Genomic DNA, 27,260 nt, shown 5'->3' on the forward strand with positions numbered 1-27,260 from the left:
TTTTAAATTAAATATTCCTTGCTTTAAAAAAAATTGACATTTTTATTATTAACCATTATCCTTCATACTTCGTGTTTATAAAATTAATTATAAAGGATTTTTATTCATTTGTTATTCAAAACTGATTAAAAATTTTCTCATTTAATATCAATTCATTTCCATTGCTACATTCAATTACAAGTATCTTAAACAAGAAAAATGGTAAACAATGAAATAAAATTAATATCCTGAGGAATAAAATAAAGTGGTTAGGAGAAAAATTATTATTAAGTGTGTAGGAAACAAAGAAGCCAGAACAGATGTGTGGAAACAAAAGGAAATCTTCATAACAACATTACACAATGATTCATAATATTTCTCAACTGCTGAAGCCTCTGGTCTCAAAAGACAAAGACAGAATAAACAATGGTACACAGAATCAGTAAACACTCAGATTGTTATAAATTTAATGTGATTCTTTTTAAACTTGATTACTTACTGAGTGCATAGGCAATCACTCTACTTCTTAAATACTGACATATTTTGGGAGTATCTTAAATTTAAAGAGCAAATGATGGTTTTCTTTATTCCAGGTAAAAAGGCGTCACTGTGAACTTGTCTGAGGGGGTGACAGGCTTAAAGGGGAGAAAAGCGGGGATGTGCATTTCATAAAAAAAAGTGCTTCTGTCAACACTTAAACACTCCAATCAAATCACAAAAAGAAGCATTCAAATCTTGAATAAATACAACAGGAAAATGATAAATGACACATCAATGCCAAATTCTGCACACTGAGTTCACACTTATTCTTATTTTAAACTAGTGCATCCAATTTTTTTTTAAACATGTTCATCTTATTCTTAACTAGTCCATCTAATTTAAACTGGTCTATCAAATTTTAAGCTAAGATAGACTAGCTTAAAATTTGATAGACATCTCGTTTTAAACTAACCCATCTTATCCTAAACTAGTACATCTAATTTTAAACTAGTCCATCAAATATTGAACAGTTCCGATTAAAAACAAAATAGTCCATCTAATATTAAACTAGTCCATCTTATTATAAACTAGTTCCTCTTATTTTAAACTAGTCCATCTAAATTTAAACTAGTCCATCTAATTTAAACTAGTCCATCTTAATTTAAACTTGTCCATCTAATTTCAAAGTAGTCCATCTTATTCTTAACCAGTCCGTTTAATTTTAAAACAAATAATGTATGATGTCAAGAATAGCTGGGCTGGAAAAAAGAGGCAGTATATACGTACCAGAACACATCATAGTAACCTGTACATCTTGTCTGACTATGGACAGTTTACCAGGAGGTGATTTAGGCTTGTTGTATGCTCTACATCCATACCTACTGGTCTCTGTCACATTCTTGACGAGGAGTCGTGACAGAACATCATTGCCTTGCACAGTTGTGTAGATAAAGATCCCCTCAGGGGGCGTGCTTCCAAGCTGAAAAGGACAGGTCTTTCTAAAAACATTGCTTTAAATAAGACACTATGATTAAACTGGAACTAAGTTCTAAACTAAAAGTTGGTTTCAGAGATCCAAATTATAGAATAAATTCTATTTTTTAAATGTTTTAATTCAAACTGTACACTGTATAGGTATTTAGTCCTATGAAAGCTAAAATTCTATTTCTTATTTGATAACTTCTTAAGAATACTGTATTCATTATCCCTAAGATAACAATGGTGGACAGAAAATAGGTACCTGGCAGAACTAAAAGTGTACAACTCTTAATATACTGTTAAGCTGCTTACCAAATATACAGTACTGCCTGTTGAATAGTAATGTGTGACCAAAAAATAAAGTTTTATTTGACATTTTGAAAAAATTCAAAGAATCAGCAATCAGGAAAGTGCCAAAAGGTTATAACTATTCACTGTCACTCTGCTTACCAAATATGAATACATTCTGTTCAGTGGTTCATTAGAAAAGTAGAAGAAAAGTGTTTGTTTGACAAAAAGACATCCCAACTGAGAGACAAACACACCGATGGACAAAAAAACAAGGTAAATGCAATACCAAAGGTGGTATAATAAATGTAAACTTAAGGTAAATCTCGAAAATACAGTAGTAAGATTTAAAAGCTTCAAGAAAGCATGCATTGCTGACTTTGTATGTATACCCTCTATGAGAAATAAGGTAATTAGATATGTTTGATTGATATGGGGTTTCCCTAGAACTACATATTTATATCAGTTTATACCTCTACTCCATTTTTGCTCCAGATCATTGTTGGTACAGGTATCCCTGCTACATTACAGACCAGCTGTACTGGGTTCCCACACTTTACAGTTCGGTTATAGGGTATCAGTCCAACAAACTTAACAGGCACTGAAAACAAATTTATTTGAAATTGATGAAACAGTTGTTTTTCTGTTAGCTGACAACATTCTCAAATGAATGATATATTTGTTACTAGTTACTGCACTTTCCTTCAAAACAATTTTTGTATAGTAGATTTGACTGGATACTCTATAACTAAAATTTAAAAGATGAACTGGAATATAGTCAAAGTTTAATAACTAGAAGTAATAAACTATCTAAATTTGATATGAATTCAATACTAGTGCATCTTATAAGACTATGTTTCTTTTTCATGGTTGACCCCTAAAAACTAACCTTTAACTTCTAAGAAGACTTTATGAGAGATAACTGTTTCTTCCTTGATTGACCTTATGAACTCACCTTGAACTTCTAAGAAGACTTTATGGGAGATAACTGTGTCATTACCATGTTTGACTTTGCAGTGGTATTCTCCTCTGTCCTTCACATGCACATGTATAATCTTCAAACTTCCTGTCTTTTTATTTATGTCATACTTAGCATGGCCAGTATCTTCATCTCGGCTAAATCTATCTTTTATTCTCTCCCCATCCTTGAACCATTTATATAGTACATGATGATGGGAGTTTGTACGTTTGTTAGCTCTACAGTGAAAGGTGTGGCTGTAATCAGCTGATACAGTGGCATTCTTTGGTGGCTTAATTATTTCTAATTCTGAAAAAAATAAAAAATATAAATAATTGAGAATTTTGCTTTTAAATATATATATATCATGAATGAATATTAAGGATCATGTATCAATAATTTCTAATTAGTTGAAAGACCTGTAGTTGTTTACATTATTATCTTTCAGTTACCTCAGGATTAGTCTTCTCACCTGAAATCAAATCACATCTCCTTATTTTAATATAAAAAATTAAACAATTTCTTCAACCGGATCAAAGGCAAAAAGCCAAAAAACTCCATAAAGAAGCTATTCAAACTAAACTGTCATCTTTAAATTCTATTTTTCATTGAGTTCAAAAGTTGAGTACTTTTTCAACCAAAGGATGATACCTTCCAGAAGAACTATATTTTCATTCTTAACTTTACTATGCAATAGGTGCACCTAAGCTTATAATTCCATAACTATAGTAATTTAACCTATAATAATAAGATGTACATTTATACTGGAAAAGACAGAAACTTCTATAGCTTATTTGTGGTTAAAACAACTATTTCCAAAGAAAAAATCCTCCTCATTTTCTCCATGCATTAAGATGTTAAGTTAAAACATATTTATTCATTTTGAATATTAAACTTTTTATAAATGTCTGTGAAATTTTATAAAATAAATTTTGGCAGGTGTGTGCTAAAAGCTTTTAAATAGAAACTATTTGGAAAGTTGTTTATAACTTAAATGATTAATATTAACAAGTGTAACACTGTGTAAATTTTTCTATATCTAAGATCAAATTATCATCTAAGTTAGGTATCAGACTGTTAAAAGCAATGACATATCCTTTACCGAGCAGATTATATAGTACTTAAACAATCAATCTTTAAAGTAATTCTAGGGGTTGACTTAGCAAAAAAACAAATTCAATTTAATCAAGGGTCTTTAATTGATGGGCAGCATGATATTCATATACACAAAACATAACACTATGATTTTGTAATGAAAAAAAGAAAATCATGAATGACAATACAATGGGAGATAACTCCTATTTACTTCATGTCATGTAGTAATGCATTCAGTGAACATCAAGTTCAGAGATGAGATACATATGTAGTCTAGGATATTTCAAATCAGAGGCCTTGCTGAAGGGTTTATTAGGTATTTCTCAAAATGTTCAACGTAAACCTCCCTCACAATGTCAGCCTCGTTAGAAAATTTAGAGGAGCATTTTTTCATTGGATTCAGCATTCCCTTTTAATTATCACCTTTAACAAATGATGGTCCTATTTGTTGTATTATCTAGCATATATGACTTCATAGTAAACAATACTAAAGATTTGGTAATTTCAGTTGGTTTTAATTAATTACGGTGCATTTAAGAACCAAATCAACCAATCAAAATAACACATACTTGATATTAGTAGCTAAGTTTCTACTTGGGCAGGGGACACTGGTGGTCTAGTAGTCAAAGTAGTTCTACTACTGTTATCACTAGCCACTGAGGTTGTGAGTTCAAATCCAAACTCCAATCTTCATTGACTAGGATTGTCAGTTTCCTATCAAAGGTCAAGGGTTTTCTCTTGGCAATCCAGCTTCCTCCACAAATAAAAACTGGCCACCCGAAAAAGCCCAAAAGTTGCATTAAAACGCCAACAATCAATCAATCAATCTAATGAGCAGCATCCATTGAGTTTAAATCTAACTAGCAGCATCCATTGAGTTTAAATCTGATTTTTCTAGCAATTCAATGTGTTTACAACTGATACATGAACAGGGAACCAGTGACAGCTTTCATGCTTACATTTTTTATGACAATATCATTTTAGCTTTCTTGTTGAAAGCTGAGAGAAAAATCACTTAATTTTGAGTTTAGGAATAAATTCTATAGCTGACCTTCAAGTGTAAAATATCTAATGATAAAAGAGAAGGGTCTATACAAAAACATCTTTACTAAAGGCCTTTATACTATAATAGGGATATTTGAAAGTTCTATTCAGACAGTTTATCGTGAATTGTAAATGTAAATAACAGATCTATCTACTCAAATTTGTTCTGAATATGTATGTTACAATACAAACTCTTCATAAATGAACATCACTCAAAAGAAATAAGTAAAACTATAAATTAATACTCTTCACAAATATTCAACAACAAATTCATGATCAGAATTTCAAATAGATATCTGAATAAGAAAAAGATATAGCATTTGCAATTATCCCACAATGAATAACACCTTAAAATGCAAATATATTACTTTCTTTTCAATCTGATTTTAATTTAAAAGTGAAAAGATTTTCAGAACAGGGTATATAAACATAGGATAGGTGACTTTTCTGTCTCATTAAGTTTATTATGCTAATATTTCGATAAACCGGGTAGATTTTTATTTCATTTTATAGCTTCTTTGAAGTGAAGAAAAGAAATGTTCTTCACAAACAACCTATCCATATTTCACTTTCTACATGGACTATAAAATACTTCAAAAAGAAAAATTTATGACAAATGACCCTATGATACTTAAAGTTCATATGTCTTTTCAAATTTCCTTCATTAAAGCATTCTTTTGGTTGTGATTTTTACTTTGCAATTAAATGCATATAAATTTAACAATTTTGTAGAAAAGTGTCATAGTATTCTCCTTTATTGCCTTTTACAGTATACTTAATAATCATCAAACACACCCACTAACATATAGATATCAATATTACTTAGACAAGACCATGGGAAAGGGGAATAATCATCAAACACACTCACTAACATGTATGGTATCAATATTACTTAGATAAGACCATGGGAAAGGGGAATAATCATCAAACACACTCACTAACATGTATGGTATCAATATTACTTAGACAAGATCATGGGAAAGGGGAATAATCATCAAACACACCCACTGACATATATGATATTAATATTACTTACATGAGACCATGGGAAAGGGGAATATTCATCAAACACGCCCACTAACATATAGATATCAATATTACTTAGACAAGACTTTGGGAAAGGGGAATAATCATCAAACACACTCACTAACATGTATGGTATCAATATTACTAAGACAGGACCATGGGAAAGGGGAATAATCATCAAACACACTCACTAACATGTATGGTATCAACATTACGTAGATAAGACCATGGGAAAGGGGAATAATCATCAAACACACTCACTAACATGTATGGTATCAATATTACTTAGACAAGACCATGGGAAAGGGGAATAATCATCAAACACACCCACTGACATATAGATATCAATATTACTTAGACAAGACTTTGGGAAAGGGAAATAATCATCAAACACACTCACTAACATTTTTGGTATCAATATTACTAAGACAAGACCATGGGAAAGGGGAATAATCATCAAACACACCCACTTACATATATGGTATCAATATTACCTAGATAAGACCATGGGAAAGGGAAATAATCATCAAACACACTCACTGACATGTATGGTTTCAATATTACTCAAATGAGAACATTGGAAAGGGGAAAAAGCTTCAAACACACCCACTAACATATATGGTATCAATATTACTAAGACAAGACCATGGGATAGGGGAATAATCATCAAACACACCCACTTCCATACATGATATCAATATTACGTAGATAAGACCATGGGAAAGGGGAATAATCATAAAACACATCCACTGACATATATGATATCAATATAACTTAGACAAGACTTCAGGAAAGGGGAATAATCATCAAACACACCCACTGACATATATGATATCAATATTATTTAGACAAGACTATGGGAAAGGGGAATAATCATAAAACACATCCACTGACATATATGATATCAATATAACTTAGACAAGACTTGGGAAAGGGGAATAATCATCAAACAAACCTACTGACATATATGATATCAATATTATTTAGACAAGACTATGGGAAAGGGGAATAAGCTTCAAATACACCCACTGACATATATGATAGCAATATTACTAAGATAAGAACATGGGAAAGGGGAATAAGCTTCAAACACACCCTTTCCATACATGATATCAATATTACATAGATAAGACCATGGGAAAGGGGAATAATCATCAAACACACCCACTGACATATATGATATCAATATTACTTAGAGGAGACCATGGGAAAGGGGAATAATCATCAAACACACCCACTGACATGTATGGTATCAATACTACATAGATAAGACCATGGGAAAGGGGAATAATCATCAAACACACCCACTGACATATATATGATATCAAAAGTACTTAGATGAGAACATGAGATTAGGAGGAAAAGCATCAAACACCACTAACATATATGACATGAATATTGCTTAGATGAGACCATGGGAGTAAGGGAAAAAGCATCAGACACACCCACTAACAATATCACTAATACTTTAATGAAAGCACTTTTTCGCTGCGTTGTAGACTTATTTGTTGCCTTCAGCTGTTGTCTGCTCTATGGTCGGGTTGTTGTCTCTTTGAAACATTCCCCATTTCCATTCTCAATTTTATTTACATTACATTGGAAATACTATAATTAAGGATAACTTTTCTGATGGTTCTCAATCAAATGCTTCAAATCTAAAATAATTTTGGATAAGAAAGATCAAGTTAATTTGTTTTTACAATATCCATGCATCCTTGATTCCTTAGAGGAATTTTAAGACAAACCAAAATTGAAAAATCGTGACATTACATAACGTCAGTAATCAATTAAAATAAATCAATTCAGGTATCATGATTTATTTTGCTTGTCAACCATCATTTTATCACCTTTCCCCTTTTCGTGTGTGTATTTTGTTGGAATACATTGTTTTATTTTAACTGTTTGTAATTCATCCTTCTTCTAATGAGCTACAAAATGTGTAAAAAAATCTATACACAATGTTCTTATAAATCCTTATTGTTGTTATTTTACTTGGATAAAAGTTTCCCCTGTATACTGTGGAAGAACCATACACCTCCCATCACCAACATCAAACTTGACTCACCACTAACATCAAATTTAACAGCTTTACTTACTTCTCTTTCTAGGCTTCTTGATAGGTCTCCCCTTTTTAATGTCATTGATATTATTGATACATTCATATTCACAACAATCCATCCCTATCTTCCACACATAGTATGTACAGTTCCTATCTGGACACTCAATGATTCGTACAGTTCTACATTGTTTAGAAGAATCACGACCACATGCACATAATTTACAATTATCCTCCTTGTATGGAGCATATTCTTCTCCGTAATGGAAAATCTGGCCCTTCCAGTCTGTACATGTTATGTTTGGAACTTCTATAAAATTAAATAGACAATAGTATTGATTAATTAAATTTTCAAATTTTGAAAATCAAAAATGTCTTAACAGAAGTGAAACTAGAACTGCATATTCATGAAATTATGATCATTCTTGTCTCTTATCAAACATGAAAATTTTGTTTTAAGCTATTCTGAATAAAAACTTAAATAATTATAAAAAAAAATAAGGAGATATGGTATGATTGCAAATGAGACAACTATCCATCATATTTTAAATGAAATGTATGTAAGCATATGTTTATGTTTATATCTGTATTACTTCATTAGATGACAATGTCAAATATCTGGCTGCGCAGTCACAAGTCAACAATGTTAACGAAAGAATTGATACATACAAAAAGGGTGCCTTTGTAATTTTAGTTTGATTGGGAGGTAAATTGGTAGTAATTTCAGAGTGAAGTATGGTTTTTTTTTATTTTGATAAGAATCTCTCTTAAAATATCTTCTGGCTTTAACTTTAATAAACAATCAATCTCTAACATTTGATGAATTTTAAAACCATTCATTAGATACAACAAAAAAATAATTATATTATTTCAAGTGTAGATAACCTAACAAATCACATTTGCAAACCTGAGTAATCTCCCATCCATATTTTTTCATCAGTTATTTTGATAAAATTGGCATAGAATCTTTGTTAAAGGGGCACTAGCTGTCAAATTCATGGTTACCGATTTGACTCAATTTCTCATATTTGATTTATAACAATGTAAAACATTTATCCAAACTATCAAAAGTCTAAAATAAACAGTTTACAGAGCATGGGGTATAGATAATATTTAGGTTCGTTTCGTGTGTATTTTAGTCCAGACGCCATCTAATTAACTATCGATTTGACCTCAGATGACCATATAAGCGATGTAAACATAATAAAGATATGAATAGGTTAAATCAACATGTGCAATTGGATTTTTATAGGTCTGTTTGATTTTATTTTATAGATTAAAAATAGATGTTTCTCATTGTTTTTAACCGTATAAGAATGATTTTATGTGCATCAAATTAGTAATCAAATGATTTACCGTAGTTTCACTTTCATTGTTAACATTCTTTTTCTTTAAATAACCAGTACACGTACAATGCATGCGTTGTCAATTTCTAGCTAGAGGTTAAATTGAAGTTCACATGAATACGGATTCAAAGAGGTCGACTAAGTGAATACCGGTAACTAATTATCAATGTTTCTTAGCGTAATTTGACAAAATTGAACCCTTTTGGCTGCAAATAGCGAATTGTTTTTTCACTATTTTACTTTCATTATTGATTGAACAGAAAAAATCAAACTTTAGATTTTTTATATATCTCGTAGCTAGTGCCCCTTTAAAACACCAAAAAATAGTTAATGATGAATTTTAATGATAGTAACTATTATTTTTACTCCAAATTTTATTTATTTGCAGTTTTAAAATCAATCATTCTTCATCTGAATACAACGTTAACTGATACTGCACTATGAATGTAGCCATTCATTTTGGTTGGAGACAAAGGCAAACCATGAGTAAATAATTTCTTTTGGCACTACATGTACTACTGCTACTAAATTGCTGAAGACTTGATCTTGAGAGTTGGATTATCATTTTAACCACTGATGATAAAACTAAAAGTAGATTTGTAATGTTTGGGAAGGGATATAGTTTTTCATTTATAAGTTTGTTTGTTTTGCATTGTAGGTGACATATTTTTACTTTTGTTTAAACAATTTAGAAAATTTGTTAATCCTGAAAACCATTGACTTTAATGTTGCAGGATATTTGATCAATGACATTAACCTGGTCTAAGTTTCTTACCAGTGATTGGTTTTGTTGTTGTTAACTCTGATGTTACAATATTTTCTGTTGCATTTCCATCTTCTTGATCACCAGAACTTTGATTCAACAAATTCTGTTGTACACTCTCATTTAAATGTCCTGTTTCTTCAACAGAACTTTCATTGCCTAGGGGTTTTACATCTAAATGTTCCTCAACTTCAACAGAACTTTTGTTGCCTAGGGACTTTACATCCAAATTGTCCATAGACTCAACAGCAGTTTCATTGCCAGCAGACTTTACATCTAAATGCTCCCCAACTTCTACAGAACTTTCATTGCCAGCAAACTTTACATCTAAATGTTCCCCAACTTCATCAGAACTTTTGTTATTGATCAATTCTATTGTTGGTATCTCAGCAGGTTGATTTTCCACAGAATTCTGATTTGACACGACATCTCCTTTAACCATATCAACATGGTTAGTTGTATGGTCAAACTGTTTTATTGTTTTAGTGCCAATATTGTCTCCATGAGGATTATTGATAATAGCATCATTTTGTAACCCAGCTTTTCCTGGTGTCTTTTCTGTATCTGATTTAGCTGGTTGGTTAGATGTACTTTGAAATTTTTGTGGAGATTCTTGTTTGCCTGGTGTAATTTTTCCAGTGATCTCTGGTTGATTAGAAGGCTCTTTTTCAGACTGATCTGACGTAATATTAGATACCTCTGATAGACTTGTAGAAACCTCCAAAGCTTTAGTGTTTAGTATTTCAGAGCATTTTGGACAACACAAACTGTAATCATCAAGGTCTGAACATTTAGAGGGACAAGTAATCTTTCTACAATTCTTTGGGGATCCATCATTACACAAGCAAACATGACAGGTTTCATTCTTGTAAATGGCAAATTCCAGGCCCGATGGAATGGCTTCACTTTTCCAGTTGGAACATTCTAACTTTCTGCTGTCTGAAATACAAATTTTAAATTTTATTTTCTATGCTTTGACCTAGTTGCTAAAGACGATGCTATTTATAACCATGAAAATTAATTACAGGGTTATACAAGCCGTCAGAGTTCAATGTTTTATAGGCTTATTTTAGGTCTACATGTCTATTTATATATTTTGATATTTTTACTTGTGGATCAGCACATACATACAAGGAAATACTACTAACATAATAAGATGTTTGTTTCGTTTGTTCTTTGACAGGTTGTCAGATTCAGACTGTAATTGTACATGTTTAGCTAGAATTTGTAACAATACAAATATAACAGGGGGAACAACACTTAGAAATGGTCAAGATGCTTAATCAGAAAAACATCAAAATTTAAAATTGCTATAAATTTTATATATAGAATGTATTTTAATAGATTAAGTGATTTATAATTAAACCAATACCAAGGTCAGTCCTTTAAAATATACAGGGAAGTCAATTTTGTAAAACTTCAAAGTGATCACATGAGTTCAGAACAAGAATGGACTAGTAGAAAATTAATTTTGGAGATGACAAAAAAAAAACAACTTCAAAAGGCATATTATAGTATGTTTATTATCTTATCTCCTTATCATAATGAATCCTGTTGTATGTTTAATATGTTTAGTCCTTTAGAAATATTTCATTGAGACTGCATTTTTTTGCCATAATTTTTTAAACTGTTTACCCACATAGTAAAAGCAGAGACTTTGGTAAAAGCTTCACCACCCATTCTGCTTTACAAATTTTAAATTATAAGTGAAAATTAACCACATAAAAATGTACATATAGTTAGTGTCATCTTCCTTACACATTTAATGTATAGATTACCAACAATAATCCTTGAAAGAATTTAAAAATATTTCATATTCAACAATTTTATCATTAGTTTTATGACAAGCAACAAATACTTGTTACACAGGTGTTAATGTAAAGATCAAAGGACCATACAGGTAGGTCGTTAAGGCATGATAGTGGGTGTTTTACATACCATATAGTCATAAATAAACAGGTATAGACAGGTGAAAATTAATCTTACTCTTATATTTTGGTATTTTTAATTTTAATTATAATACATCCAAATAATCAGGTGGTTTCCTTCACTTAAAATTGACTTATTTTGTTCATAAGATGAAATTTGATGAGAAATGACAATAAAACTGGATACTTCTATCATCAAAGATACAGGTAACTCATACATATGACTGGAATGTTAAATATTTCATCTCCTATGCATCAACACAAAAATACAATTACTCATCTAAATCAGGTAAAGTTAAAATAATCTGTGGACAATGGCTTATCTTCATAGAGTTGAAATGACATGCTTTCAATTACATTAAAAGAGTAAATCCTTCATGAATTACACTCTGTCCCTACTCCTGTTGACTTATGAGATTATCTAATTCAGGAAAACAGGGTCAAGTCAGGTAAACCATGTCAGACAGACAGTACACCTTTAATAGAATTACCATATATGTATGACCTACTTCGAATAGTCACTGGAAAATTAACATAAGTACAACAAGAGGCTGTCAGAGCGACAGCAAACTGGATATTTTAGACATTTATTTGTGTCCTGGCATTTTTCAATATCACAAGGACCATAACTCCTGAACAATAAAAGTGACAATCATCTGAATATTGACCTCCATTTTGTCATCAGTAACAACATATCAAAATTTGAAAAGCTTTGGTTAGTTAAAGCAGACATGACTGGAAAGATCATTTTTCAATCTTTCAAGAACTGTAACTCCTGAAAGGTGAAAGTGAAAAATCATCAATATTGACCTTAACCTCCATTTTGTCATCAGAAACAACATATTAAAAATCAAAAAGCTTTGGATGAACTGTTCAAGATTAAATGCACCTACCATGTTTGGAGAATGAGCAGATATAGAAGAGGCAATGACACTCAGTTGGTGATATTGCTCATTATCCTTAGCTGATGATGTTTGGAGCATGAGCAGAGAGGAGATAATCATCATAAAATATTAGATGATGGATACAAGGAGCATGAGCAGAAAGGAGTAAAACAGATAGCAGGTACCATAATACATGGAGCAATAGAAGAAATGAAATAAACATTCAACCCTCAACTGGTGGTGCTAGGAGTATGATCAGAGGGGGGAATGACAGATCATATCCCTCAGTTGATGGTACTGGGAGCATAAGCAGGGAGGTACGAAACAGGTCATAATCCTTAGCTGTTGTCATAAATTATTTTTTTCAAGTATCATTGTATCTAATGTTCATAAAGGTCAATAAAAAGGATAAAATAACTCACATTGTCATAAGATAATTGTAGACTTTCTCAGGTTATGTAATTTAAATCATTTCAATTATATGCAAGAACACTATGTGACTGTAAAACTTTTAGTATTCTTGTGGGTTTTACTTTCAGCTTGATAGTTTTCTCACTAGAACAATACCTTTATATATAAAAAGAGCTAGTTAAGGTCTTTTTTTAAATAGCATTTTGTTGCATGAACAGCATAAGGGTTCATCAAAAATTTCTATTTGGAGCAGGGTAAATATGACCACATCAGTGTTTCATGATGTTAGAATATTTTATTACATCTGAAAAGACATATTTTTTTTCAAAGGAATTTTTTAAAAGTAATAAAAAAACATTTTGTATCAATAAATTCTATCCTGTCATCTAACTGTGTCATCAATGTAGATAACATAGACATTTATTTACATGAAATAGAAAGGAAAATTTAAATAAATTCATCATTTACCTATTTTTCTCTTGTCTAAAGTAAGCATATTTAATTTCAACAAAAAGAAAGTTGGAGCGAATTTATCATTTTCTGTCATTTTTTACAACATTTATATTTTACAATAAACAAAGATAAAATTGCCATACTCCATCATTTTAGTGCAGTTTTACAAGATGGATGATCTTTTTAAAGAGACAATTTGTCTGTACTGCATGCCTCTACATATTTATATACCATTACAGGTTAAATGTTCTCTAGCATAAAAGATCAAATTTCATAGTATATATACCAAATGGATTATCCACTTTTAACCTTCAACCTTTTCATATCATTTGCCACCATAAATTAATTGAAATATACCTGATATTGCAAGTATTGCCCTCAATTTCAAGTTTTAAAGGTTGAATAAATTCAGTGTTTAATTAGTTCAGCAGAAATTTTGAAGGTGATTTTTTCAAAATAAAGCAGGGACAATCATCATATTGTCTATGAAAAATTTGAAGCACACTTTGGAAATACTTATAAAATCAAATCAATTATGAATATGTAAGTTATAATGAAACGCCTAAGAATCATATACTTAAAAGGAGAAAGTTTGGCCATGTCTTAAATATTGGTTAAATTTTAACAAATTTAGGCTTTGAATAGATAAATGCTGGCATTTTTTAAACCATTGTTTCAATGTAGCATTTTATGAAACAGCAATAATTAACCTTGCATTGTGTCATTTGTTCAACAAATCCAATCATAAATGCTCTTAAAAATTTATGAAGTTAAACCTGCATTATTTCAAAGGCCAAATGAATATTGTAAGCAGTTAGTCAAAAAGTCTCTGTCAAGTAAAAGCTAGATTACTTTTTCTGTATTCTACAAATTCATTGGTTATCAGTGTTTTTGTTTTTCTTATATTTTCCATACTAAGAAAACCACACAATAAATATTTTAATCATTCCATTTAAACAGGAGCAGTAATAGAAATGTTCTAACTGTTATCAAAACTATTTAAAATGAAATCAATTATTTATATGATATATAAACATTTTTGTTCTCACATTTAAAATAAACAGAGGGTTAGAGAGTACAAAGTTATTTACAGTATCGCTATACGATTACCAATCACAAACTATTTACTTTATTGAATACCACAATTGATCGATTTTAAAATCTTAAATCTTTTGTTCCTATATTTGGTTGTCTATGATCATCTGACGTATTTAACATTCCACTCATATTAAAATTAAGAAATCTTTAAAGAAATCTACTCGTGCATTAAAACAGTTACGTTGAACTTATAGGCAGATTTATCCTAATACGATAGTGTTTATAGAAGGAATTCATATTATACGAGATCTGGAGTTTGGCCAATGTACATAGTAATAAATGTAATGAAATAATAATAATTGGTCTATAGCTTTCTTCTTATAATATCTACCTATGTCAATATTTTTGGATAAAGAGCTACCAAAATCTTAAAATGACTGATTTGTTTAGTTTCAAAATATTTATACAAGATTTTTCTATATCGCCTTATCAGGTTTTTATTTCTCTATATATAAATGTCTGAGGTCACTAAAAGTCAAATGTTGGCCAGGTTAGGGAATGTGATACTCATTTTTAACTGACCTTTTTATGATGGTGGGAAAATGATGGATAATATCTGATAAACTGAAGGTTTTGATACCTATCTCCATTTTATATACATCAAATAGTATAAACATATTTACACTGGGTAGATGATATTCAATTTATCTTTATAATTCTTCACATAATAATGGCCAATAACAATATATAGTAATTCTTGTCTCCTTTAAGGTGTCTGAAAACTTATACCAGCGAAGGGTGTCCTAAATCTTGGATATAAACAATTGAAACCAATGCAATGAGAGTGCAATAATAGAGAAAGGGTTGACTGACTTGTTCAAGCAAATAAAATGATTGATTTGCAACAATAAAATCATTGATTTGCATAAACCAATAAAATAATTGATATATGGCATAAATTAATAAAATAGTTGATAAGCATATTTTTGTGATTGATTGATGTTAGAGTGTGGTCACCTACGAGTTACAGGTTATATTGCACAAGAACGTTTTTGAATATTTTCACATGGCATTACATAGTGAACAAATGAAACCTTACATACACCTGTCAACTACATGTATAAAGCAGAGAAAAGGAATACAAAAAGATAAGCAATATATTTATCTACAGACTACAGAGACAGCAACCTGACAAGCAAAAACCTTGAAAGCTCTGATGAAGTTTGTGTTTTAACAGTCTTTAGCTTTATATCTTATAGAAATGATTTGTGAATAAATTCAACAAATATTACCTATAAATATATAATCTAAGACATCCTCAACAAATTCCTGAATGGACAAACAAATACTTAGAAATAAGCTAGGTTTTGTGAATACTGACACCTGGTGTCAATGAGATTTGGTCAATGTTTGTTCTATAGGAACAAATAAAGGTTTCTGATCATCGTTAGGATTTTGCCTGTAATTGGAAATAAATGTCTACCTTTATCTAAATACCATTCTGTGTTCAGTGACAAAATGTGGTACTGATCTTTGACAGTATCTATGATATCATTCCACTAAGACATACTGTATTTTACAACATTCCCTGCCACAAATCATAATCAGACCACCCTAAAACAATGACTGACAAACAGAGCTATTAATCCCCCATCCAGACCAATATTCCCTGATAGAAGTGTTGATATACAGTATACTCAGCTGTTTAACTAATTGTTTAAGCATGGATTTATAACCTTTTATTGATGCTCTATGAGCATAAGTACATGATAAATAGTGGTAATACACATCCTAATCAGAGGACCCCCACTGTCCAGTGTAGAGTGACCACTGGTCAGTAATGATCTATTAATTATCTGTGGCCTTTGTCTGTGTAAGTGTCCAGTAGAGATACTGACTGGGACATGGTTAATGATGAACAAGTATCTGTCATAGATACTATTAATTAATACAAGTTTTAGTAGGTGGAGATTTTTGTGAATCATCACAGAGGTTGGGTTAAACAAAGACGTTTTGGGGACTAATACAATTGAAAAATAGTTATTTTAAATAAAGTCTCTTAACAAATGGAACACTTCTCTTTTTTATAAAAAATATTGTACATACAAATGATCACAAATAATCAAAAGGGCAACAACATTTATAAGATAAAAATTAAAAAAAACCAAGATCTTTTATGTGCATGAAAGCTTATTCAGGGACAAGGACAAATTTCAAGGCAAATTAAAACTGCCATAAAGTGTTGAAAGTTTTTTTAGTTCGGTATTTAAAGTAATATTATCCAATGAACTCCAAAACTCTCGACAAAGGCCTACAAATAAGTAATAATCTTAACAACTTAACAGACATTGTTTTTAAAATTTATTTGAAATCAATTATATGTATATAAAAGCCACTTTACAGAACGCAATACCAGTTACAAATATGTCCTATATTATGATTTAATAATTTTGCTTTTAGGGAAATAATAAAATGTCTTTTAACATTAACATTCCATAAATAATTACCAGTTAGAGAAGTCGAAATTAATTCAGGAATTTTTAGCTCAATATTTCTTTTGAGATTGTTTACGATTTGTGCAAGAATTTTATATATGCATTTCATTCTACTTTAAATTAAACTATTTTTTACCCTTATTTCAAAGTGAGAAAAAGACGAAGAATTTCCTGATAAAATCAAATTGATTTGAATATAACTTTAAATAACTTTTGTTATTGAATATATTGAGGGTTCTCTATTGTGGAGAGAAACATGTTAACCATATTGTTACACAAATATGGGACGACCTAACTACAATTCACAAAATTTCTATAGTAGTGGGCAGCTAAATATGGTGAACTACTCTTCCCTAATATGGCACATATTCACACAAGAACAGTTTTGTTATAGAATACTTTCGGCTATTAAAGATTATTTAATGTTTGCCATTGACAGAAGTTTTATTGAGAATAACAGCAGGGAATGGTCTTACTAACTTAAGCTGATCAGAGAACATAGGTCTTCCTTTATACTTCCTATTCTAACTTTGAAAACAGGAGTGTTTTACATAATGTTCAACCAAAAACAAATAAATTGTGTGTGTAAATTCTATAATTTATGGTTGTAAATGGTTTTATGATACAATATTTTATTATAATTTATTGAAATCTCAACAAAACACAAACAGTTAAACTTGACATATCTTCAGTAACTCCACAGAGATGAAAATCAACCATAAAAACTCATGACACCTTCTCAGAATAGGGATCTTATTCTTTCTAAATCTACTTCTATCTTACATTATAAAATCCAAATATTATAAAGATCATGTAAAACATCATGCACAGATTTATACTGGTATTATTTTGCATAGTATTTTTTTTGTAGTACAAACGTTAATGCTAACTTACACTTGCCAACAATTTCAGTGTGCACGATTATTATATTCAATAGGTACATAATTTTGACACTAGAAGTCTGGAAATGAAATGCATAAAAAAATTTACCAACATCTAATCTTAAAAGTGCCTAACCAGAACAAAAATATGATCATTAAGCAATAATTTATACCGGTATATTTTATTTGCAAAAATAAAAGTGAAAATTGTCAAAAAATGTATATATACTCTTAGACTCTTTTAATAATAATTTAGTAAAAGTTTGAAATATATTTCTCCTCTCTTCATAAGATTGGAGTGTGACATGAAAAAAAATGTTTCTTTTCAATGATGAAAGTCCCATTACTCTGGATTCTGGAACAGCATGCTTCAATGATGAAAGTCCCATTACTCTGGATTCTGGAACAGCATGCTTCAATGATTAAAGTCCCATTACTCTGGATTCTGGAACAGCATGCTTCAATGATTAAAGTCCCATTACTCTGGATTCTGGAACAGCATGCTTCAATGATTAAAGTCCCATTACTCTGGATTCTGGAACAGCATGCTTCAATGATTAAAGTCCCATTACTCTGGATTCTGGAACAGCATGCTTCAATGATGAAAGTCCCATTACTCTGGATTCTGGAACAGCATGCTTCAATGATTAAAGTCCAATTACTCTGGATTCTGGAACAGCATGCTTCAATGATTAAAGTCCCATTACTCTGGATTCTGGAACAGCATGCATTGTAGGGGGGAATTGTCCAACAAATATACAGAACCTCAGAGACTGAATAAAGGACTGGTTCAAGATATTCTATTTTGTAATTCTGATATTTGTTTAATTAATGGAATAAAATTTAAAAAGTTCAAATTTTCATCTGGTCCATGCCTGTATAACTGATAAAGCCATGTGATTAACTCTTCTCCTAGCACTTCATTAACCTAACCTCAAATACATTTATCTTTAGAAAATATCCTAAATAAATTAACATAGGAAATATAATATTGAGATTTGTATTTATTTTATTACTAACATTTACCACTGGGAAGTCCTTTTTAAACCATTCTTTGAAAAGGATATAAATGGCTCTGTTATCAAAATTTATACATAAATGTAATCTACCACCATTTAAGTCCTGAAAAAACTAGATTTTAACATCGATCATCAAAAATACTTAAATTTCAATCTGTGTTTCTCAAGATCTCATTAGGTATTGTGGCAATTCAAAGTCCGAAATGTTGTTCAATTTAACATAAAATTCAAATAAGATATTTAAATTAGTGCTTTGTTAAACACCATATTTTTGGTGGGTACAATAATTCAAACTATTTTCTAAATATGTAACGATTGCAATGACATTTACTATGACTTATAACTGTCTCTCCCATGGTGTATTATTATTTATGTGCCATTGTTTAACAGGACCTCTCTCGGCACAGGGGTCAGTTTACAATTAATTTCTCAGCTAACACCCAAGTGTTGTGTTTAATTTAGTTTAATGTACTTCAAGATGTACAAAATGTAATTTTTATGAAAATTTAGTCCATATTCAAAATTTTGTTTTGTGGGTCACTTGGGGTTTGTAAGGAAAGGACCATTTAACTTCAAGGGAGGGGTTATGGTTTTTCTGATACCAATTTTGATGAAAAAATATATTCTGGTCTAGAAGATGACAAAGGATAATATTCTGTAACCAGATCTTCCCCATACCTTATAATTAAATTTGAAAAAACTAATTTGATTGATAGGTGCGAAATACTATTAAAACTGTGCTTATCAAAGAAAAAAATTCTGACTCAGAAAAAAAACATACACCCCCCCCCCCCTTTTTCCCCCTTGAATTTAAATGGTTGCTCCAAAACTATTTCTTAGTAAATGAATCAGGTAGATGACATTCTTAATCTGCACCCAAAAACATGTATCACTCAGCGAAGAAAGTGTGGGAAAACTAAGTAAATCACTTGGATAAACAGAACATTGAAGCCCAACTTGTATCTGATATGATCCAAGCTTCATACAAAATCAGTGAAGTCCTTAATATCACTGGGTACGTCTTTTCAGATCAATTTTCAACTGACTGATTATAGAAAGTTTCACTGTGATTTTAAACAATATCCAATTCTTTTTTATCCCTTTTTAGTCAATGATGTTGTTTACAAATGACTAAAATCTATAAAGTTTATCTAAGATTTATAAAAATCAAACATAAAAGAGTTAATCGTTCGATTGAACTGGTATGAATACAAAATAAGATAAAGCTTTGTTGATCGCTATTGACTTTTTTGTCTTTTAAATGCTGATCATCACAGATTTGATAAGAATTTGTTTTATGGTATTTTTAAGATAGATTTTAGATTGATTGTTCAAAGCTGTAAAACAATTAGACACAGGTGCTAAGTTAAAGGTTAAATTTTATTGATCAAGGTCAAAATAAAAAATAGGACCGAAATTCTTACTGACAGAGTCGGTGTGGGAATCATGATGGATTCCTTGTAAATATCTAATGGCCTATAATTATCCATGGTCTTTAATTTTCAGCTTAAAACAATCAAGAATTCAATCTTCAAACTGCAATTCAAGATTGTTTATTTAAAAAGACAACCACCGCTCTATTCTGTTTGTCTACAGCACAGATTTAAGGACAAAGTACATACCTTACCTTACTTTTTTCTAAAGAAACACGCTGTCGCCAAAATTTCAATACCCATGGAAAATAATATGACCAATGTCACTTTTCAAATAAAACCAACATGTTATACAATGTCATTGTCTAAAGTTGTTATAATAACAATAATACTAAACTCAAAGACAAATTCAAAATGAAGAAGTCCATAAAAAATGACAAAATTAAACAATGTTAATTAATGGAACTAGTGAAAAACAACTGCCTTCTTGACAAAAAGAAAACCCTTCTACACTGAATAACTATCGTGTATCAAACAAACGTTGGTCTTCATTACAGCAACTATTGTACTATTTTTCTAAGTCTATCATGAATTTTTGAATTCTTCAACATATAAACAAGATACATTCTCTAATCCTGAATAAAGAACAATATATTTTTGCTTACCTTGGAACTCTATATTTTATTCATGTTGTTTGATTGCTGTCTCATTAATCATTATTTACCTACAGGAGAATTCCTATAATGGCCTGATATACAGTTCAAATTTAAGCCTTTTGAGACAAGATAAAAGCTCTTTTTTAAAATTGATTTCAACGCCCTTATTTGTCTTAATAAAGAAAATGGTGACTTTTTAATATAACACAAGCTACTCACCAATAACTGAAACCGTAGCATTGGCTGTAACTGTACCATTTTGGTTTGTTGCTATACAACTGTAAACTCCCTCGTCAATTATCTTCACTGGACTTATAAATGTAACAGACTGAGCTGGTTCAACATGCCAGCGTTTCTGCTCAATGGCAGGAAAATTGCTAATGCCATCTTTTTGCCATGATATGACTAGGTTGGGTGGTCCTGTAGCATGGCATTCTAGCTGAGCTGTTGTTCCTAGCTCCACTTGAACATCCTGTGGGGTTTTAAGGAATTTGGGAATTTCTGCAAAAATAAAGGATATGTATATATGATATGGATATCTAATGAAATCACCCATATATCAAAAGGATATGTATATAAGATGGATAGCTAATGAAATCACCCATATCTCAAAAGGATATGTATATAAGATGGATAGCTAATGAAATCACCCATATATCAAAAGGATATGTATATAAGATGGATAGCTAATGAAATCACCCATATATCAAAAGGATATGTATATAAGATGGATATCTAATGAAATCACCCATATATCAAAAGGATATGTATATAAGATGGATAGCTAATGAAATCACCCATATATCAAAAGGATATGTATATAAGATGGATAGCTAATGAAATCACCCATATATCAAAAGGATATTTATATAAGATGGATATCTAATGAAATCACCCATATATCAAAAGGATATGTATATGAGATGGATATCTAATGAAATCACCCATATATCAAAAGGATATATATGTATATAAGATGGATAGCTAATGAAATCACCCATATATCAAAAGGATATGTATATAAGATGGATAGCTAATGAAATCACCCATATATCAAAAGGATATGTATATAAGATGGATAGCTAATGAAATCACCCATATATCAAAAGGATATGTATATAAGATGGATATCTAATGAAATCACCCATATATCAAAAGGATATGTATATAAGATGGATAGCTAATGAAATCACCCATATATCAAAAGGATATGTATATAAGATGGATATCTAATGAAATCAACCATATATCAAAAGGATATGTATATAAAATGGATATCTAATGAAATCACCCATATCTATCTAATGAAATCACCCGTATATCATGCTTTTATTGTTATTCTTCATCTCTTTAGTTGTTTAAATTAAATGTAACTACTCAGGGGCGGATCCAGTCATTTTAAAAATGGGAGTTCCCAACCCAGGACAAAGGGGGGGTTCCAACCACATGTCCCCATTCAAATGCATTGATCACCCAAAAAAAGAGGGGGTTCCAACCCCAGAACACCACCCCCCTGGATCCGCCACTGAGACTGTGAAAAGTTATGTTATGCAAGTTTTTCTTTTTTTTCAACCATGAAAACTATTTGTAATTCATTTGCAAAAGAGAAATGTACTCTGTAACAAAGGGATACTATTTAGATTAGCAAAGAATCAAAACCTTAAAGTACAAAGGATGGGCTAAACTTTACATCAATATAAAATGCCAGGTCATGTACAAAGGTGTATTCATATTGGACCAGGTCTTTGTTTGCTCACAGTTCTCCTGGAGTTTATATTAACACTTCAGACTTAAAACTGGGCAAATATTTCCTCTGTTGAGTGCTACTATAGGCCATTCTCTTAAATCTGTCCCAGTTCTAAATATCACATCATTTAAACCTATGTCTCTTCAACTCACAAGGGGTCCTAATTAGCATACTGTTATACCCATTTTATTTCACAACACTCTATTCAAAATGGAAATATACAACAATATGATCATTTAATGGCATAAAAACTGAAAGATTCAAGATCAAAATAAATATTAAAACACACAATTTTCTCAGTTTTGTAATGAAATTGTCAAGAAAGTAAACATTAAATTTTACCTCCTAAGAATATATTGACCTCCCAGTTCATATATATAGTACTGGATTACTGGCTGTTAGTAAATATACTGGCTTTATTTATAAAAGAGTAAAATATGTCATCATTATAAACTTGAGAAAACCTTTACTTGTTCACAAACATGTCAGCTTGTGCAGAAACATCAAAGTAAAGGTGTGTAGTGTTTGGCCATACAGAATTCTTAAATACAATATATCAAAATGTAAAGATGTTTTCAACTACCACAATTGTTCTATCATCTGTACAATTTCAGAAAATTCACAAGGTCCATGAATTGCCACCATTAAAGGAAATAATGAAGTTTCCCTTCAAGTTTTCACCCCACAAAAAGACAATATTTGACTTCAAAGATTTAAAGGGATTGTTCTCATATTTTCATATCAAGTAAACCAACACTTATATGTTCAAGAGTTTCTCCTACTTTTTGGTACTTATAATACATGTACATGTATACATTAAAGAAACAGAAATTACCAAATAACACATACATTGAACAACTCACCTAACTACTTACTACCAACAACCAAAGAACACACACACATGGACAAAGACAAACAATATAGAATAAAAGTCTGTCTAGGTACATTCACAAAATGGAGTATGTGGAAACCAGTTTTTCCGTTATAAACATACACAATAAAATTGAGGATGGAAATGGGGAATGTGTCATTTAGAGGCAACAACCCTATTAAAGAGCAGAAAACAGCTGAAGGCCACCAATGGGTCTTCAATACAGCACCCAGAGGCAATCTTCAGCTAAACATCTTTCAATTTAAAATTAGACACTGTAAAACAGCCTGCAAAACACAGCTACCAATATGATACCCCTTGTGTCAGTCAGGGGTACTACTTAAACAAGTGATTTCAGAATCACTTCTTCAAGTGATTTTGACTGTGAAATATTAAACAAAATTCTATAAATAGACACAGACTTTTTAAAATCACTGAAACAAGTAATTTGAGAAGATCACTTCAATAAGTGTTTATAACTTTTTCTTGATATTTTTCTTACAAGCTTGATTTTTTTATTGGTAAAAAGAAAAAAATTCCATTGAAAAAACAACTATGTACATCTAGAAATTGTCTTTTGCTTGATAAGGATGTCAGTTTTAACAATTTATTTAAAATATGCATTTTCTGGAAGATCAGGACATAACCTTGAAGTATATCATTCTAACTCTAAAGAAAACCAATAAGGTTACCTAATATTGTTGACCTTTGTCTGATAGTCAGAGTAGTTAATGAATATTTGATTACAGAACAATTCCCAAGGGTACTTTTAAAAGCTTTAGCACACTAACTTACTGCTCAAGCCCACTGGTGAAGTTAATATCCATAGAAAAAGGGATATATCCATAGAAAAAGGGATAAGTGATCTATGTAGGAAAATTATAGAAAAGTTTGTGAAAATATGGAAAACCAATGAAATTAGCATTTGAAGATCAAAGGAAACACCAAAATCACTTAAATAGGTGATAACTGAATTTATCAAATCACTGAAATAGGTGATAATGAAATCACTTGTTTAAGTAGAACCCTGACTGTGTGTATGTAAAAACATCAGGAATGGCACAGGATCAAAACATGCTTGTAACTATCTAATATAGTTCCATGGCTTAAGTCTACTTGATGCATCATACTGGATTTTTCCTTAGGGTTATACATTTTGCATAAACGGGGACCTTCACTAAATATAATTGGATATAGAGAATATCATAACAAGGCTACACAAGAAAACAAAATACAAAAGATTAAAAAATAAGATAGCTCTGACAAAAAAAGTGACACCTTCAACAATATAAATGCCTTTTTTTTGCATGCACAAAATTTTTAAAATGACCTTTACCAGTATCAGAAATGTAATTTAGTAGATCTGTTATTTTTTTCATGGGACTAAACAATTGAAGTTATACTCCTTATTATACGTCTATGGCTGTCTCACCCTTTCAGAAAAAAAGATATTTTTGAGTTACGCAAGCCTCTGACAATGTCTGATATTTCAGACAAATTTCTGCATTCACATATTTCATTTTACATCATAATTGTTAATGTGAAATATATATAGAAGATTTGATACTGTCACAAAAGATTAGTAATACAGTGAAGTAAAAGGTGTTTTTGAAGTTTAAAACTAATTTCTGGCTCATTTTTTAACCATGCCCTTACAAATCAGGGCTTATCATCGCCAGGTTATTTTTTCTAGTGATAAAGGTATGGAGACATCAAAGGAGTTGTTAAATTAAAATTTCAAAGGTAAATCATGTTCTCTTAGCAATAAATGTACCAGTATACATTCATATATAACATTATTTTTATCTGATTACAGTCTGCACCCTAATAAAATCTAGAAACTTTAATATGTTACAAGTACAGGCAACTAAATCTAATATAATTTATAATCAAGACACCTTGTCACTATTTCTAACAGTCTAACCAATACATGTATATTTATTCAAGAGTCTTTCTTTTGCCTTCTTGATCAAAACATGACAATAAAATCTTCATAATTTTTATTAAATTAGGTTGAGTGCCTTTTATTTCAGCCCAGCGATAATGCTGTTTTATATACAACAGTTTTTTGAATTAAAGTTATATATAGGACCAAACATTTTCTACAGGAAAGTCTTCTCAAGTCAGTTTCTGGTTTTTAATTTTGCATTCTACTTCATAAAAAGAAGTATCCAATGACAATTGTTTATATGGCTAGTGCTTATACCCAAATATAAAAAGAGGATGTGGCATGATTGCAAATGAGACAAAGTCTGCATAATGGAACCTAAAGAAGTAACTTATTTAAATACATTTTGAGGCACAATTATGAATTATGATAATAAGCAAAATAACTATCCATGGGAAGCATCTCACTCATTGGGTTTAAGCAAACTTAGTTATTCAAAATCTGCTGTTAGATTGATATTTAACAAACCCATCCCAAATATATTTTAGCCCACCTTTTAAAATATCTTTAAAATAATTTGTACTTGTAGTGGACATACATGTAATCAATTTAGCTTTATAATATAAAATAATTAATTATTTAAGATATTTCCCTTTTAAAATGTGCATGCAGTAATTTCTATAATCAATGTTTAAATTTTTAAAAAAATCAGGAGCAGATAATTTTTTATTTGATTATCAAAAAAACGTTTTCATTGTTTCTTAAAGTGTCAACAGGCAATAATAATTAATATACAGGAACACACAAGGAATTCAGATTATGATTGATGTTGACTTCATTAAAAAGGGAAAAGAATATATGGGAATGACGAACATGTGTCAATAAAAAATCTTTTAAAACCAATATATACCATAGACTAAACATTTGATTTAAATAACACCTTTATTGTTGATTGCTTGCTTAATGTCCAGTGGCAAATATTTAAACAATATTCAGGACTATCTTTATCTTGGCATTTTCCAGCAACTATAGTCTCTCTGCAGTTGCTTCTTTTTTTTAAACATTACAATTTAACTAATCCCAATCAAATTCAATTCTCCCCAAAAAGTGAATTTAGGTAAGTTTTCTCCACAGATATAATCTATATTTTATTGATAGCACCGTACAGCTGTGTTCTGAGATGTAAACATGAAGAGAGATTGAACCAAGTAAAGCATTACAGGGAAAAAGATTAGCACTGATGGGGTCGAGTAGCCAATGCTACTGAAAATTTGGTTGGGCCCCTAAGTTTTTTTTTTGAAAATGTCTAAAGTGCTATTAAATATTAATTTTCATATTGTGGCAGGTAGGGCCCCTAGTCAGAAAATGTTAGTTTACTCCCTGCATTACGTTTGTGCTCAATGTTGAAGGTATCAGTGCAACAATGAGATGAAGAACAGTAATATTGTTACTTTGCCTTTCGTTTCTGTCATGTAATATAGATGCATCATATTCAAGCTCTCTTTTCAATTAAAAAAATAGTTTTTTTACCGGGTTACATATCAATAATCAGCAAAGTTTTCAAATACATGTACTCTGAGAACTGAAGACAGTGTCAATAAGA

The 27,260-nt window shown here is 30.6% G+C and overlaps 1 protein-coding gene across 1 annotated transcript in view; it reads right to left on the reverse strand.

Annotated features, from left to right (window-relative positions):
• Positions 1 to 1,165: 1,165 nt before the first annotated feature.
• Positions 1,166 to 27,260, reverse strand: part of LOC139499935 (uncharacterized) — a 28,418-nt gene continuing 2,323 nt past the window's right edge. The window contains exons 2-7 of the mRNA XM_071288597.1: positions 21,371 to 21,652; positions 10,026 to 10,952; positions 7,945 to 8,214; positions 2,681 to 2,992; positions 2,199 to 2,326; positions 1,166 to 1,438 (exon numbers count right to left, since the gene is read on the reverse strand). Coding sequence (XP_071144698.1) covers positions 1,181 to 1,438; positions 2,199 to 2,326; positions 2,681 to 2,992; positions 7,945 to 8,214; positions 10,026 to 10,952; positions 21,371 to 21,652 — 2,177 coding nt within the window. The 3' untranslated portion in view covers positions 1,166 to 1,180. The remainder of the gene's footprint in view (positions 1,439 to 2,198; positions 2,327 to 2,680; positions 2,993 to 7,944; positions 8,215 to 10,025; positions 10,953 to 21,370; positions 21,653 to 27,260) is intronic.

Source organism: Mytilus edulis, chromosome 1 (assembly GCF_963676685.1).
Source record: "Mytilus edulis chromosome 1, xbMytEdul2.2, whole genome shotgun sequence".
NCBI lineage: Eukaryota > Metazoa > Mollusca > Bivalvia > Mytilida > Mytilidae > Mytilus > Mytilus edulis.